The sequence below is a fragment of the Hippocampus bargibanti genome, linkage group LG20 (assembly GCF_051943395.1).
Source record: "Hippocampus bargibanti isolate YZ-2025 linkage group LG20, ASM5194339v1, whole genome shotgun sequence".
Classification (NCBI taxonomy): domain Eukaryota; kingdom Metazoa; phylum Chordata; class Actinopteri; order Syngnathiformes; family Syngnathidae; genus Hippocampus; species Hippocampus bargibanti.
The window spans coordinates 10,892,867-10,910,556 of record NC_142753.1 but is presented as its reverse complement, the minus strand read 5'-3'; the positions used below and the strand labels follow the sequence as shown (position 1 = coordinate 10,910,556).

General features: G+C 37.5%; 1 protein-coding gene across 1 annotated transcript; it reads right to left on the bottom strand.

Moving 5' to 3' along the window:
• Window positions 1-979: 979 nt before the first annotated feature.
• fbxl2 (F-box and leucine rich repeat protein 2) lies at window positions 980-16,530 on the bottom strand. Its single transcript, XM_089023869.1, has 14 exons — window positions 15,786-16,530; window positions 13,452-13,513; window positions 9,364-9,418; window positions 8,561-8,635; window positions 8,369-8,463; window positions 8,084-8,248; window positions 7,197-7,323; window positions 6,932-7,006; window positions 5,779-5,909; window positions 5,521-5,581; window positions 4,810-4,854; window positions 4,210-4,266; window positions 3,906-4,118; window positions 980-2,596 (listed from the first exon to the last, which is right to left on the bottom strand). The coding sequence occupies exons 1-14, from the start codon at window positions 15,813-15,815 to the stop codon at window positions 2,489-2,491; spliced, it is 1,299 nt and encodes a 432-aa protein (XP_088879995.1). The 5' UTR covers window positions 15,816-16,530; the 3' UTR covers window positions 980-2,488.
• Between the last annotated feature and the right edge of the window lie 1,160 nt (window positions 16,531-17,690).

Genomic DNA, 17,690 nt, shown 5'->3' with positions numbered 1-17,690 from the left:
AGATAGCGATACGGCGAAAAAAACACGGTAAAATGTTTAATTTAACTGATTTCAAAATAAAATTCCGTTTGACCGGAACTTGTCTTCCCAAAACTTTTGTTTCTTCTCGAGACTTTTTGCACGGACTGGTTTTCCGGTAGTCGACTTCGCTTTTTATGAGTAGCGATATTTGTAATAATTAACATTACTGCTAATATTTAATGACGAAAAGGGAATCGAACATATTTCAAAATTATTTTTAACAATTTTTGCGTTTCCCGTATAATATTTCTTGTATGCCGTACACATCTAAAAATGTGCGAAAATCGCACAGGATACGGCAAAATACGCAAGCGCCTTTCAAAACTCTCAAGGTCACTTTACAGTCACAGGATAAAGTTTTTCTGTGGGTGAGCAGTGGCAGCCACACGCACCAGCGTTCACTCAACCTTGAAGTAACTCAAATAGATAGAAAGCTAGCTAGCTACTGGATAGCAAATAAATACCTGATAGATAGCCAGATAGGCAACAGCTAGCCAGCTTACAGCCAGTCAGCTAGACAGCTAATAACTAGCCAGGTAGCTAATAAATAGCTAATAGATAGCCAGATAATAATGATGATAATAATAATAATAAGCCGCGAGAGTGGCTGCCTTTCTAGCAGCTCCTGTATTTTGTTATACGTCATCAATGTCTTAAAATACAGTAATTGTTTTATTTTTGTATTTTATATTTGTTTTGTATTTCGTTTTTTTCAAAATCAAAAATGCTGATTCAAATTTTATATTTGTGTTGTTTTTCACATATTTTGAAACTAAATGCAATTTCTGTTGTCGTCCTGTAGGCAATGATGTTTCCCCAATGTATCCAATATACAGTATTACTATTTTCAGCGTATGCCTTTGCATTTTTTGAATATCATATTTTTCTGCGTTTTACCTCAATGTAAAAAAAGTAGATGACCAAGCCAAAATAAAAATCAACCCGACAAAAACCAACATGTGTTTCCTTCCTCTGGTTGAACTTTATTTATCCATCTGTTTATTTCTCAAACATAAAACTGTTAAAAGAGCTTTTCCAAGGAGACGGAAGCCAGTTCATCTTTTTTTTTTTTGTAATCGTTTTTTTTTATTGTGCAATCCACAAATAATCCTGCTGGATTTTTTTTCCCCTCCCCAAAATTATTGAGTCCCGTCGTTGAATGGGTAAAATGCTTAAAGGACAACCGACGCCTCTGGGCAAGTTGTGTCCATCATTTGTAAAATCACTTCAAATGACTTTCTACTGAGCGTATTTTACAAAGATTCCACCGCATATAGCTATATTTTACGTTTTAAGACTGGCGCTGAATATTCCGGAAGTCTTGTTGTTGAGTTGGTGACGGGTCCTCACCCTACGTCACTGAAGGAACGCCCCTGACCGAAAAAAGGACACATTGTAGCAGTCCTTCCATCACGTCAATGCATTTTGCTGTACTTGTTTGGTCTGAAAACTTTGTGTAAGACCAAAAAGAGACAGAAAAGGGTGACAAAGCTCCATGTAAGGAATTAATCAGCCTGTGGAAACGGCCTGATTAATTCCTTACATGGCTTTGTCGCCATTTTCTGCCTTTTTTGGGTGCGACATTTCCTACCCCTGATGCCTCAAAATGACACGGAATAAATTCTTTAATCGATTACAAACATGTATGCTTTCTTCTTCAGAACTATTTGAATCATATTCATAACTGGATGAGTAACAAGAAAGCATCTTTTCCGAATCTGAAGCCATTGTTTTGATTCTCCAGCAAGGCAAGACGTCGTGACGTGACGTCACGAACAAGGGGGCGGGACCTTCTGAAACTGGCCATTTCCGGTTTCATTTTGAAGTCGTTTTTGGACATTTTAAGTTTTCATTTTTATTAGTGTTTTGCATTTGACTAAAAAATAGCATCTTGCGTGTTTTGGGTATTTTAGATGCTATAAAATGTTTTTTTTTTGATGGCAGTTAAGAAACAAAACCAAAAAACGGTGTCGGTTGTCCTTTAAGTGTTTTTTTCCCCCCACAACATGGTGCGCGATTGTCAAAATGGGTTGTCGCTTGTAAAATGTCGGTAGCATTAAAGGAAGGCAAGCTACCAATGCAAACGTGTTGCCGTGATGCTAAAAATAATGTTTTTCCTTTACACAGCGGAGCGGAAGGAGGGACAAGAAGAACCATTATGGGTAAGCAAAAAAAAAAAAAATAAAATGTTTTGAATGTCTTCTCTGTAAAATGCTGGTCTTACTTTCCTCCATGGCGTGATATGATCGTCCATCTTGGATGCGTGATGTGCGAAAGGGATAGGATGACAAAAACCACAAGAAAAGGGTCCAGGTAGGACCAGGAAGCAGATGAGTGGGTCCAGCCCCTCCTCTCCTTCTCCTACCCCCGCCCCCTTTTAGTTTCTCACCTTCCATCTCAACCTTCTCGGTGTTTCTCAAAGCAGCAGCACCTGCAGGCAGAGGTGGCCTCCCCTGGCCCTCCACTGTCAGAGGATGATGCAGCAGCGACATAGACGTTGCCCGCCGCCGTGCACCGAGGGAGGGGGCGTGACGGGGGCAAAATAGGCATGGACCTTGATCTCGGGAAGATGGGCCTGCGTAAACAAACTTGTTAATGTAGGCTGAGAAAAGACTTTTTTTTTGGACAGTCATTGGTATCATGAGAGGGGCTGCCTTTACTGCAGCTCCTATATTTTGTTCTTCTACTTTGTCTTTTTTTCTGCCTTTCGGAATTTTGCTAGTGTGAATTCGGAATTTCTTCATTGTGAGACATGTTTTCTTATCTTATCTTATCTTATCTCATCTTATCGTGTATTTGAAAGGCACTTATAAGTATTGTTATTTCGTTTTTTTTTACTTCAATAATAATAATAATACTAATAATAATAATAATAATAATAATAATAATACTAATAATAATAATAATAATAATAAAAATAATACATTTAATTTCAAAGCGCCTTTCAAAACTCCAGGACACTTTACAGTCATGGGAGAAGAATTTGTTTTTTTTATTTGTTTCGTGCGGGTGAGCTGCGGCAGCCATTCGCGCCAGCATTCACTCTACCCGGAAGTAACACAGCATAAAAGTTATAAAAGGAAGAGGAAAGGAAAGAAAGAAGTAGAAAAACAAAATACAGGAGCTGCTGGAAAGGCAGCCACTCTTGGGGCTTATTATTATTATTATTATTTGGCTAACTTTTAGCTACCTGGCTAGCTATTAGCCGACTGGCTGTAAACTGGCTTTTTGGCTATCTATTAGGTATTTATTTGCTATCCACTAGCTAGCTAGCTTTCTATCTATTTGAGTTACTTCGGGGTTGAGTGAACGCTGGCGCATGTGGCTGCCGCTGCTCACCCACAGAAAAACTTGATCCTGTGACTGTGAAGTGACCTTGAGAGTTTTGAAAGGCGCTTATAAATGAAATATATTATTATTATTATTACTACTATTACTATTATTGCTATTACTATTATTATTATTTTATAATGTAAATACAAAAAAATGGCGACATCTTTGTGGATGTTTGCTGCCACCTAGTGAAACCTTTACAATTTTACATCTTAGCCAAATGGAATTCATGGGCAAAATAATTCATAAAATAGGTGAATAAATACATAAATTATTGGAATAAATACATTTTAAAATAAAATAATAAATTACAGAATACATGAGTCAATAAATAAATAATAAAAAAATATTAAATTTATTAATGTCAAATTGTTCTTTATTTGTACTCACACAATATTTCAACATTTTGCAAATAAATCTAAAATATTAGATTTATGTATTTATGGTTGGTGGGGGCGGAATAGTATTTTCCAGATATTTTAATCTGTTTAATCTGATATTTTATCTCATCTGTGTTTTATCAAAAAAAAAAAAAAACAAACAACGATTACCCGTATGCGTTTGATGCCAGCCCGGGTGACTTGCTGGCAGTCGTAAAGCTCGATGCGTTCCAGGCGATGGCAGCTCTTCAGGTGTTCCAGAGTGACGTCGGTAATGAGCGGACAATTGTCCAGCTCCACCACACTTAGACGGTCTTGGCCGCACGCGCTCACGCTCAACGCCCGGATGCCGTCGTCCGTAATCAGCTCGCAGTGAGACAGCGACTGCACGACGGGCAAAAGATGCAGATAGACACGCTTTTCAAAGAAAAGTGGTGATTTAAAAGTAGGTTGGGGACGTAAGAAGAAAGTTTACCAAAGCTTGCAAACGGGGGCAATGGATGGACAGCTGAACCAAAGTGTTGTCTGTCACCTACAGAAGGACAAAATTAAAAAATAATAATAATTGAGGATTCCGAAATGTATTAAAAAATACCTTTCAAAACCCTCAAGGTCACTTTACAGTCACAGGATAAGTTTTTCTATGGGTGAGCTAGCCAAATAGCTAGCTAATAGCTAGCTAGATAGTCAATATATAGCCAGCTAAACAGATAATAGATAGCAAATAGATAGCTAGATAGGTAGCTAGTCAGATAGCAAATAGCTAGCTAGGCAGCTAGCTAGCTAGCTAGCCAGATAGCTAGGTTGAACAGCGGCAGCCACACGCGGCAGCGTTCATTCAACCCGGAAGTAACGCAAATACATAGAAAGCTAGCTAATATATAGCTAATATCCAGCCAGCTAGATAGCCAGACAAATAGCTAGATAGCCATCCAGATAGCAACTAGGTAGCTAGCTAGATAGCTAGGTTGAGCAGCGGCAGCCACACGGGCCAGAAATTTCCACGGTGGAGAAAAGTCACAAAAAGCGAAAAAATCTTCGTGACTAATATCATCAACTTTTTAAATGATCTTACCAAAATACATTCTTCTAAGTCCATTTTTTCAAGCCCGTGGCAGTTCTGCGAAGACAAACAAATAGAAATACAGTGATACCTTGGCTTACGAACTTAATTGCTTCCCAGACAGTGTAAGGCGAAAAGTGTGTATCCCAAAAAATAATTTCCCATAGGAAACCATTAAAATGGGAATAATCCATTCCCAGGTCCCCATAAAACATAATTTTCTACTTTCTAAGCCTTAAAACTACACAAATATACCTTATTTTATGTATAATAAATGTGCTATGGTATTATAATGAAAGAAATAAACTGTACTCTATAATAAAGTGGTTTTATTTACCTTTGTGATGGTCATTGATGGCTTGATGGAATGGAGTGGCCTGTTTCCTCAGCATTAAACACTTGATGAGCAACGTAACCGTCTTCTTTCACCATCTTGAGGAATGATCCCTTTTTGGATGAATTGTACAGATGGCTTGTGCGGGTTGTTTGATTGATAGGATTTTTTAACCTTGCAGTCTACACTCTGCCTATCAAAGTTGAAACTCTCTCACTGTCGTCTGCCTGTCTCTTTAATGTTTAACCCCCCCCCCCCCCCCCTCACTGCTGCGTTCTTGACCAATCACGTGGCTTTAACCGAAGACTGGAGGCGGGGAATAGAGGACAAAAACAGTCGGCTGCCATTTTGTCAATTTGGTTGGAGTCAAAATCATTGAGAGAACTCACCCTGGCCAGCACGGTGAAGCCAGCGTCGGTCACGTGGGAGCATCGCGCGGCTTCGAGGATCCTAACAAGCACACAGGGCAAACTTAAACGGCTGTATTGTCTTTCGACATGTTAGCATTATGCTAACACCACGACACTTCAGTGATTAAATTCAATATAAAATGTTCTTGTTGTATTTTTATTTCTCCTCTCGTGCTATTGAAGCACATTTTGACTTCTCCGACATACATTCCTCGCATGCGTTTCTTTTTGGATTACTTGAGTCGTGGACAGTTGAGTCCCAGTGCGGTGAGGGAGGCGTCGGTGATGTTGCCGCATCCGGACACGCAGACGATCTGCAGTTTGTGGCATCCTCGGCACAGACTCACCAGGCCCTCATCTGTCATTTGCTACATATTATGTGGACACGGTTAACAATGTGCTGCTTCACTCTTACCCCTTTTTAAAAAAAAATATCTATATCCATCCATCCATTTATTTACCCCCCAAAAATTGAACATTTTAGATTTATTTGCAAAATGTTAAAAAACATGGCAATATATGAGTACAAATAAACAATAAATAATAAACAATTTGACATTAATGTCACGATTTAAGTGAAATGTTTGTTTCTTTTTCTTCCCTCATTTTTATTTATTTATTTATTTATTTATTTATTTATTATTTATTTATTGGTTTGTGTGTGTGTTTATTTATTTATTATTTATGTATTTATTAATATATTTATTTATGCGCTCATTTATCATTTATTTGTTTAATATTTAGCTATTTATTTACCTGTCTATTATTTATTTATTTATTTATTCATTCATTTATTCATTCATTCATCCATCCATTGATCTATTTATTTACTCACTCATTCTTTCTCTCTTTATTTAATATTTAACAATTTATTTATCTGTCTATCTACTTTTTTATTTACCCATTTATCTGTTCATTTACCTATTTATTCATTCATTCATTCATTCATTCATTCATCCATCCATTGATCTATTTATTTATTTACTCACTCATTCTTTGTCTCTTTATTTAATATTTAACAATTTATTTATCTGTCTATCTACTTTTTTTATTTACCCATTTATCTGTTCATTTACCTATTTATTCATTCATTCATTCATTCATTCATATATTCATGTATTCTGTTTATTTACTATGTATTCATTTATTCATTCCTTCGTTTATTTATTTATTTATTTATTCATTCATTCATTCATTCATTCATTCACTCATTCATTATTTATGTGTTTAATATTTAGCTATTTATTTACCTGTCTATTAATTTTTTTATTTACCCGTTTATCTGTTTATTAACCTACTCATTCATTCATTCATTCATTTATTCATTTATTCTCTTTATATATTATTTAGTTATTTGTTTATTTACTTAGTTATTAGTTATTTATATTACCGTGCACGACTGCATGTTGATGGTGGTGAGCTCTTGACAGTGCTTCTGCAAGTGTTTCAAGGCGCCATCATCCAGCTGAAGGGGAAACATAAATAGGAATAATATTACTACTACTACTAATAATAATAATAATAAGAAGAAGAAGAAGAAGAAGAATAGTGCTAATAACACTGCTAATGCTAATTGGATTGGCTTAGCCTTTATTAGTCTGGCAGTGGAGAAATGATGAAGCGTCCATCATTGTTCCAATCTCATTTGGGCGTACCTGCGTGCAGCCTCTGAGGAACAGCGCCTGTAAAGCGGCGCAGCCTCGGGAGAGGGCGTCGATGCCGTCGCGTGTGATCTGGTCGCACCAGGACAGGTTCAACGTCTCCAGCATTCGGCAGCCATCGCTGAAACATGGAGACATGCATTCAGCCATTATTATCTGAGATGCTTATCCTTAGGAGGGTCACGTGCATGCTTGATGGAATATAGTAACAATAATTGAACCATATTTTTGGTTCCTTGATATTTAATGATAAATTGTGCGAAAAATCAGCAAAAAAAAAAAAGACTTAAAAAATATGTCCTTTTAATTAGCATCTCCACATAAATAAACAAACAAATAAGAAAATAAATACATGGAGTAATACATAAATTAAAAACAACTAACTAACCAACTAATAAAATAATAAATAGATAAATACATACAATAAAATAACTAATAAAATATGCAATATAAGAAATAACAAATAAAATAATATAATAATAAATAAAAAATAATATATAACAAATAATATAAAAATAATATACAAATAATATACAAATATTATAAAAATACTATAAAAATATTAAATATTCAATATTACATATTAAATATAAAATATCAAATATTAAATATCAAATATTAAATGTCCAATGTCAAATATCATATATCAAATAAATGTTAAATGTTAAAAATTACAGTAATTACAAAATTTTAAAAATAAAATACATTAATAATTAAAACAATTAACATAACCAAATTAAAATGATCAAACATAAAAAATTCAAACGTTAAAAAAGTCAAAACAGAAAATAGAAATTCGAAAATTTTAAATTGCGAAACATTGAAAATTAAATTAAATTAAATTAAATTAAATTAAATTAAATTAAATTAAAATGCTGTACCCAAGGGCCTTGAGGGAATGGTTGGTCACAGACACGCAGGAGGTGAGGTCCAGTTGCTTGAGCTTGGAGCAAAACTTGCTGAGGCTTAGGCAGGTACTGTCCGTGATCTTCGTGCAGCCATTCAGGTTCAACACTTCAATGTTACGACAGTTCTGTGCAAAAGTCCTACGGCCACAGGATAACATTGGGATCATTGGAATATGCCAAAACGTGGAGAAAAAAAAATCCCCCAAAAATGATTTTAATTTGGGTATTTTTGTGGTGGCAAACTGGAGTGGGTCTCACTTCATGGATGCATCACCCACGCTCAAGCATCCTCGCAAGCTGAGCTGCCTCAAGAAGCCTCCGCACCGCTTGGAGATGTTCTCCACCACACGGCCCTGGAAGCAGAAAAATAAATAGATACAAAAATATATAAAAAAAATTAAAAAGGATGAACTGCAACATCCGCTTTCAAATCTCACTCTTATTTCTCACCTCAATGTCTGTTTGGAAGTTAAACAGATCAATCTTCTGCCAGTTACTCCCATCCAGAGCCAGAACGTTCCAGGCCTTAAGAAAAAAACAAAAGGACAATACAGTGAGACCTCAACTTACAAACACCTTATCTTACAAACTTCAAATTTCTGAAAATTAAACCTTATAATATAATTATAATAATTATATAATAAGCACTATTTTCATAATACACACCCTGGCGGCTGGCGGAGTGATCTTCGGCGGAAGCACACGACCGAACAGCACCAGAGGTTAAGTTAGCAACAGTCCTTATGGAAGGTGACTCTCCTTCCATAAGCCATCAACGACCATCAAAAAGGTAAATAAAACTTTATTTTACAGCACAATTACAGTCCTCATGTAATGTGCCTCTCTTTCCAAACAGCAATTCCCTTTGACCTTCGACCTCCAATGCCATTCCATCAAGCATCAATGACCATCACAAATGTAAATAAAGTGACTTTATGATACAATGCAGTGTATTTCTTTCATTACGATACAATAGCACATTTATTATACATAGAATAAGGTATGTTGTGTGTAGTTTTATGGCTTATTTAGTTGAAAAGTATATTTTATGGAAACCCGTAAACGGATTATTCCCATTTTAATGGTTTCCTATGGGAATTTTTTTTTAGATACACACTTTTCGCCTTACACACTCTCTCTGGGAACCAATTAAGTTTGTAAGTTGAGGTCTCACTGTACTGTATCTGGTGAAAAAAAATCTCCAAACATGGCCAGCAGATGGCGAGAAGGTCGAACCTTGCAGTCAAGCTTACCTTGGAGACTTGGGCACACCGACACAGGGTGACCACGTCCAGATAAGAGAATATTCTGCACAGGAAATGTAAAAAAAAAAAAAAAAGACCATTCATTTTAGTTTGGCATTGTGGACAATTTTGTGTAAACGTTTTTCGGATATGCTTTAATTCAAATGAACCCATACACATGCTTAAAACAGCCGAAATTAAAATAAAAATCCCCATGTGAAACACAGAATGTCGCGCTGTAAATTATTTAATTTATAAAGAATGCCCGCCAAGGTTGCCCCACCCCCTACATTTATAACACACTAAATTTGACCCCTCTTCATGGACGCCGGTTACTCTAAAGGACGTTTTAGCATTTTATCATTATTTGTGCATGAAAGGGTTAATAGGGATGCTAAAAAGAAAGAACAAGTGGGTTGAGTCGAGGCGCTCGCACTCAACCTCGTAATACGGGGGGGGGGGGGGGGGAAATACCCCTTCGCCCTTCCCCCTTACGGGACCATGCTAGAGCTCGGCTACTGGGTCAGTTCAATCCATTAATCTTCCAATGAGTAATCTCGGAGAGCAACATACAATCACACACACACACACGCACACACACATTCCTGTTTCAATGGCTTTGTGAGGTCCGGATAACTCCAGATAAGGAGTGACGACCACAGTTGCTGATAAGTTTAGAGAGGAACTAGTGTTACATTTGAACACTAAATGTCACCCCATTTCCCACTTCAACTTCTCTGAAAACAAAGAAATTAAAAAGTGGACTTGAAACTGAAACGGCTACATTCAAAGTCCTCACCCCTATAGTGAATTTGGTGAAAATATCGTTTGACTTTTTGTGGTATGAACTTTTTACTCTCACTAACCACGCGCGCACACACACACACACACATAAACACACACAGTGAGTAAAAAGCGTGTGCATCTAAGTGAAATGAAAATACACACCAAAAAATCATTTTGGGTGAATTTGTGAGGACCTCGCTGAAACTTTAACAGATGCATATATAGACCCTCTAGAAGCCTTTAGAATGAAATACTTGTGAGGACCGGCCAAAGGTCGTCACTTGTCAAAAATGTCCTCACTACGTATGATATAAAATGTTAGTGGTACTAACAAGACTAGTCATAGAAACACACACACACACACAAATTAGCCAAGGAAACACAAGTACAGTAAAGTCTCGTTATATCGCTATTCTCGGGAGTCGGAAAAAATATCGATATAACCGGGACTATCGATATAACCGATCCTGCGGGCATGTAATTTTCTCCTTGCGTTCATAGAAATAGTATCGTAATAAGCGGTACTATCGATATAACCGATATCGATATAACGAGATTTACTGTATAAGAAAGAAGCAAACAGGAAGGAATGTGAAGAATCCTAGCGGTCTAGCTTTAGGACCCTGAGGACCGCCTGAGCAGGGCATGTCAGGACATGTGTAAGTACAGCAAAATTCTTGATTTTGAATTGGTAAAAAACAGTTTTTTTTCTTACCACGCCTTTAATCGAGCGCTCTTTAAATTCCACTTCAATCCGCTACCTCTCCGCCTTTCTTTTTTTTCCCCAGCAGGCAACGAAAAGACAATTTTAATGGAGTGTAACGCCGCCTTTGTTGACAAACACCCGCTCCTTCAAGCGTGGCTGTACTCAAACGGAAGCTCGCCGTTGAGCGGAGAGACGGTTGCCATGGAGACTCGGGCCAGACATGAATTTGGATGGATGCTGAGTCAGTTGCAAAATAAACCGCATGGGAGTCGTTATGAGAGGTGAAGCGTTTTGTGTTTTCGTCTGGTGTTTTCGCAGTGGTTCAAATCAACTCAAATCCTCTGCGGAAAAACCATTGATAAGTGCTGTACTGATGAGCGCAAAGAAGAGCTGCGATGTCATTATGTATCTTACTGGACTTGTTAGGATGACACGCCCTATTGAGACACTGCAATGTTTATGTAGTCGTAAAACAAGTTAATAACAACTCAATGAACCAAATTCATTTGTAAAATGTTATGTTTTTGTTCAGTTGGTTTTTAAATATATTTTTTTAGACCATGCATGCGAGTTTACACTGTTTTGTTTTGAAAATGTTGCATTTAATTTCCGGATATTTATTTATTTATTTATTTATTTATTTATTTATTTATTTATGTGTCTATTTGTTCAGTTATATATTTATTTATGTATGTATTTATTTACTTATTTATTTATGTGTGTCTTTTTGTTTTATTTATTTTGTAATTATTTTTTATTTACATATTTATTTTGTGTCGATTCATGTTTTATTTATTTTTCTATTTATTGATTTAATTATTTATTTATGCGCGCATTTGCTTATGTATGTATTCATTTATTAATGTATTTGTTTATTTATTTTGTGTCCATTTATGTTTTATTGATGTATTTATTTTTGTATTCAAGTATGTATTTATTTATCTATTTAAGTTTATTTGTTTATTTATGTATGTATTCATTTATGTATTTTTGTCTATTAATTTGGCTATATTTATTTATTTTTGTATTTATTTATTTATCGATGTATCTATATAACTATGTATCTATTTATTTATGTATTTATTCATGTATTTATTTTTGTGTCTATTTGTTTTATTTATATTTATTTTTGTAGTTATTTATGTCTTCATTTATGTATTTAGTTATTTGCTTGTTAATCTATAGATATATTGAACATAGGGAGGTTTTTTTTTTGTCTTTTTTTCAAGGAATGGAACCACGACACTCTGACCGCCTTTTAAAAAACAATAACAGGAAAATCTTGACGAGGTTAACCAAGGACAACTTATGACCACCTCGACTGGACGTTCCCTGATTCTGGCGTGTTCACTTATAAGAGGCAAGACAGGGTGACGCTAACGTTGCATAACGTGATACCATTGTTGCCCTGGTATGCTGGTGTTGGGGGGGGGGTCGCAGCAACAGCACTGCGGACTTCCCCACCAGTGGAGACGAGCTATTTATAGCACACGCATACACACACACACACACACACACACACACACACACGCACACACACACACACACAGCAAGTTCACATTTTGGGAGGCCTGCAGCTTTGGCACATAAAGCCTGACACACAAGGGGGATGAAAATGTTGACATACCTCGGTTTACGAACCCCTTGGCTTACGAACTTTTCGGTTTACGAATGTTAGATTTATGAACATTTTACCTTGGCATACGAACTATTTTTCGGGATACACACGGAGCTGCCACAATGAGTGATGTGTCGTTCGCGAACGAGCCCGTTTTTCTAACAACAAAATGGCAGCCGTCTGTTTTGGTCCTCTATTCCCCGCCCCCAGTCTGCGGTTAAAGCCACATGATTGGTCAAGAACGCAGCAGTGAGGGGAGGTGGTTTAAACATTAAAGAGACAGGCAGACGACATAAAGAGAGTTTTAACTTTGATAGCTCAAAGGCAGAGTGTAGACTGCAAGGTTAAAATATCCCATCAATCAGGCTTCACAAACAACCCGCACAAGCCATCTGTACACTTGATGCAAAAAGCTATCAACCCAGCTAAACAGAACATAGAAAGCACCGACAAGGGATCATTCCTCAAGATGGTGAAAGAAGAAGGCTATGTTCCTCATCAAGTGTTTAATGCTGATGAAAACGCCCACTCCATTCCATCAAGCTATCAACGACCATCACAAAGGTCAATAAAATGACTTTATTATACAGTACAGTTTATTTCTTTAATTATAATACCACAGAACATTTATTATACATAAAATAAGGTATATTTTGTAGAGTTTTAAGGCTTAGAAAATTAGAAAATTATGTTTTATGGGGACCTAGGAACGGATTATTCTCATTTTAATGGTTTCCTATGGGAAATTAATTTTTGGGATACACACTTTTCGCCTTACACACTCTGTGTGGGAACCAATTAAGTTCATAAGCCAAGGTATCACTGTATGATCCATCAATATGAAAAATGGGCTATATCTGTCGAAAACAAAGACACACAATTTTAAAAATAACAGCCTGAAAAAAAAACCCTTCCACATTCTGTATGTGAAGTTACTCCAGTTGTGTGCATTTGTGTTATGGTGAAATGCTATTGTCATCATCTCACCTGAGCAGGAGCTCTTTTGGGAGCTTCTTGTTAATGGTGGCGTCATCGCTGTTGCAGAACACCTGTATACACACACACACACACAACGAAGACATACGCTCGTCATAATCTTCATTTTCTCTGAATATGATCATCATGTGATTGTTTTCCATAGCATCACTAACACGCGTTCTCTCAGTGACGTCACGTCAGGAATCGTCACCAACTCAAAAACAAGACTTCCTGAATATTCAGCACGAGTCTTAAGCGAACCCTCAAAAGATGGAGTTTTACACAGAGCACAGCAAAAAAGGTCCCGACAGCTCAAAAACGTTTATTTTTGACTTTGTGTCAAAACAAAAATGTCGGGAAAATACCACAAGTTTATGACGTTAAACAGCTGAAAAGAATTGAATTGATCAAACTAGCTTCCAAGAGGAGCACTCAGGCGACATACGACTTTCCGTTTCCAGTGCCAGCCGAGTGACATTCCCAAGCAGGGAGTTCCTGTTCTTCGTCGGTTTGTTTAAACGGCACAAAGGTAATTTATCACCTTTGGAAACTTTTAGAACGGTAATAGCATCGAAAAGGCAGGTTGGCATGCAGAGTATATCAGTCCCCACTGATATTCTCACCCATCTTCTCCGAATCTGAAGCCATTGTTTTGATTCTCAAGCAAGGCAAAGACATCCTGGCGTGACGTCACGAACAAAGGGGGCGGGACCTTCTGAAACTCGCCATTTCCGGGGTCATTTTGAAGTAGTTTTGGGACACTTTAACTCATTTTTATCAGTGTTTTGCATTTGACTGAAAATGTCAGCCTGCATGTTTTGGGTATTTTAGATGCTATAAAACGTTTTTCTGATGTCAGTTAGGAAACCAAAAAATGGTGTCGCTTGTCCTTTAAGGCCCTGATTTTATTGTCAAATATGTTACATGTGCAACATAAATAAAGCACAAATGACATTTCTTCCCTCTCAATCAGACAACAGACAAGAGTCAACGAGCTGCCTGGTCACAGTGTGAAACTTGTGACAATATCCCGCTTTCATTACATTCCGTATAAAAGGCATATAAATTGCCCGTCGCACACAAACACTTGTTTGTGTCACCCCTAACGAGCGAATTCCGGGAGACCGTCAAGTAGCATCTCGCCTTTGAGAATGTCAGCAATGCACAAATGATGTCACAGATAGAGAAGCATGACACTGGGCTAATGTTGTGGGTTACAAATCGCTCCATCGCTAGTTGGATTAGCATGAGGGCTAAAAGCGAATTAGCCACAAAGGATAGAAAAAAAGGTGTTGACAAACCAGACAAGAAATGGAATAGGTTTTCTATTTCATTTCATTTCTATTATGCTTAGAATACTTTGTTTTTATCTTTTCAGCTGATTCTGATTTTAGTGCTTAATAATGTATGCTAATTCGCGTAACCATGCAATGGTCATTGATTTTGCTAAATGTGAGCCCGTTTTTCTAACAACAAAATGGCAGGTGACTGTTTTTGTCCTCTATTCCGCGCCCCCAGTATTCGGTTAAAGCCACGTGATTGGTCAAGAATTCAGCAGTGAGGGGGGGGGGGTTAAACATTAAAGATGATGATTAAGATGAAGATGAGATTTTCAACTTTGATAGTTCAAAGGCAGAGTGTAGACTGCAAGGTTAAAATATCCCATCAATCAGGTTCCACAAACAACCCGCACAAGCCATCTGGACACTTGATGCAAAAAGCTATCAAGCCAGCTAAACAGAACACAATTGATGAGGAACTAGGTAAGATTATCACAGAGAAAAAGCACCTAGGTCACATGTACGGTGTTATTGTTATTATTACATTTATGTGTTTATTTATATATTAATATATTATGCATATATTTATTTATGTGTATTTTTGTTTTATTAATTTATTTCCTTTTGTATTTATTGTTAGTTACATATTTCTTATTTGTTTGTTTATTTATTTATTTTTGTGTCTATTTGTGTTTTATTCGGTTATTTTTGTATTATCGTTATTTATAAATGTATTTATTTATTAATGTCTATTTATGTTTTATTATTATTTATGATTTCTGAAAGGTAACATGTATGGAATTATTATTATTATTATTATCTTGCAACAATTGTGTGTCAAACCCATAACACGAGTGTAAAAGTATAACAAACGACACAAATGGTGACTGTTGACAAGCTAAATCGATGAGGCTCACCCACGGCTGACCGAGCCCACCCACCCCGGCCCTCCCCACCGGGTTGCCGGTCATCTGAGGCGACAGTGGCCGCCCGGCTGGGGCCCTCCGGCGTTCCCCGCTGTTGACGTCCCCCTTCTTCCACAGTTCAACCGCGGTCGTCCTACCTCAAAGCGGCCCTTGGCGATTCCGTTCATGGCTGCGGCGTCTCTGCTCGCCAGCCGCGTCGACGCCAGCCGAGCCGCCCGGCGTTGGTGTCTCTGTCGCCGTTTTATTTTCGCGTCGAGTCAGTGTCACTAGCGGTGAACTGTGGTGCTGTTGGTGAGCCGAACCGAACCGAGTCGAGCCGTAGTGAGCTGGCTCCTCACGCCCTCCTCCGCTTCTTCTTCGTCGTGGTGGTGGTGGTGTGGTGCCAGCTGGGTGACAGGCTGCCTGGCGTCGTCGGTGATCCTGGGAGGGCGCTAGCGTCGCGGCAGGCCGGCGGCTCCCCAGCAGCTGGTCGTCTCATTGCAGGACCAAGAAAATAACAATAATAACATGGACGCTCAGTCAAAAAAGTGACTTCACTTCCGCCTCCTTCCCCTTCCGCGGCGCGAGTTGCATTGCCCTTTAAAAAAATATGAAGGAATAACTTGACGACTTTTAACACGCAAAATCAAACAAAAAAAGACAGAAAAAGGAAAGAAAATGTTACAGTCGACGCTTCATCTGTCGGCGTTTGAAACAAAATGTACGTCAAAGGTTATTTGAGTCCGTTTACTCACGCTCGAGGAAGGGGGAGGATTCTCGTGACGTCATACGCGAGGGACGAGTCCGCGTGGTCGATTTGTTTTGATTTCTGCGTTTTGTAGATTCTTGATTAAATTTGTACTTTGGCACGTCGATATATGAAATGCTGAATATAATGAGGAAATTCAGATTGTTAAAAACATGTACGTATTTCGAGATATGCAATCCATTTTGGTTGTATTCTGAATTCTCACACTAAATTTGTCAAATGTTTTTACTTATATGAGAAAATGTTGAAAAACGTATCATTAAAAATATCTATAATTATGTTTCATTTATGGTTTACAAATTAAATAGTTGATTGCAGTCCACTGACTGGAGCATCTTTAAAAACTCAACTGGCCGACACCCCGGCCACCCTGCCCACCACCTCTTTCACATCGTGCCATCAAACCATACGCACCAAAACCAGCAGACATTCAAATACCCCCTTCCGTCTCACCCTAGACAGTGGCTCACATCTCTAGTGACTCTTTGAATTTTTTGCATGAACAGTATTACCGCAATGATCATTTATAATAATAATAATAATAATAATAATAATAATAATAATAATAATAATAATAATAATAATAATAATAATACATTTCATTTATAAGCACCTTTCAAAACTCTCAAGGTCACTTTACAGTCACAGGATAAGTTTTTCTGTGGGTGAGCAGCGGCAACCACACGCGCCAGCGTTCACTCAACCCGGAAGTAACTCAAATAGATGGAAAGTGAGCTAGCTAGCTAATAATAACAATACATTTAATTTCTAAGCGACTTTCAAAACACTCAAGGACACTTTACAGTCAAAGGATTAGATAGCTAATCGATAGATAGCTAAATAGCTAGCCAGCTAGACACCTGTATAGCTAATAGATAGCTAGCGAGATAGCTAGCCAGCCAGCTAGATAGCTAATAGACAGCAAATAGATAGCTAGCCAGCTAGATAGCTACATAGCTAATATATACTGTAGCTAGCGAGATAGCTAGCCAGCCAGTTAGAAAGTTATCTAGATAGCTCGTTTTAAACTCCATCTCTCTACATTATGAAACAATTATCAATCAATAGTCCACAGCACGACACATTTAAAACTCATTTGTTCAGTTGTCAATCCTCTGAGCTGAACAGGGTGTAAATTTGTAAATCACATAAATGGTGGAAAAAGTGTTCCCTGGATTTATATCGGCCTCATATTCGATATCATAAACCTATGGCATTTTCACAAGGGTGTGTAGACTTTTTATATCCACTGTAAGTACAAATGAAAAGCATTAATCTTATAATTTCTATTTAC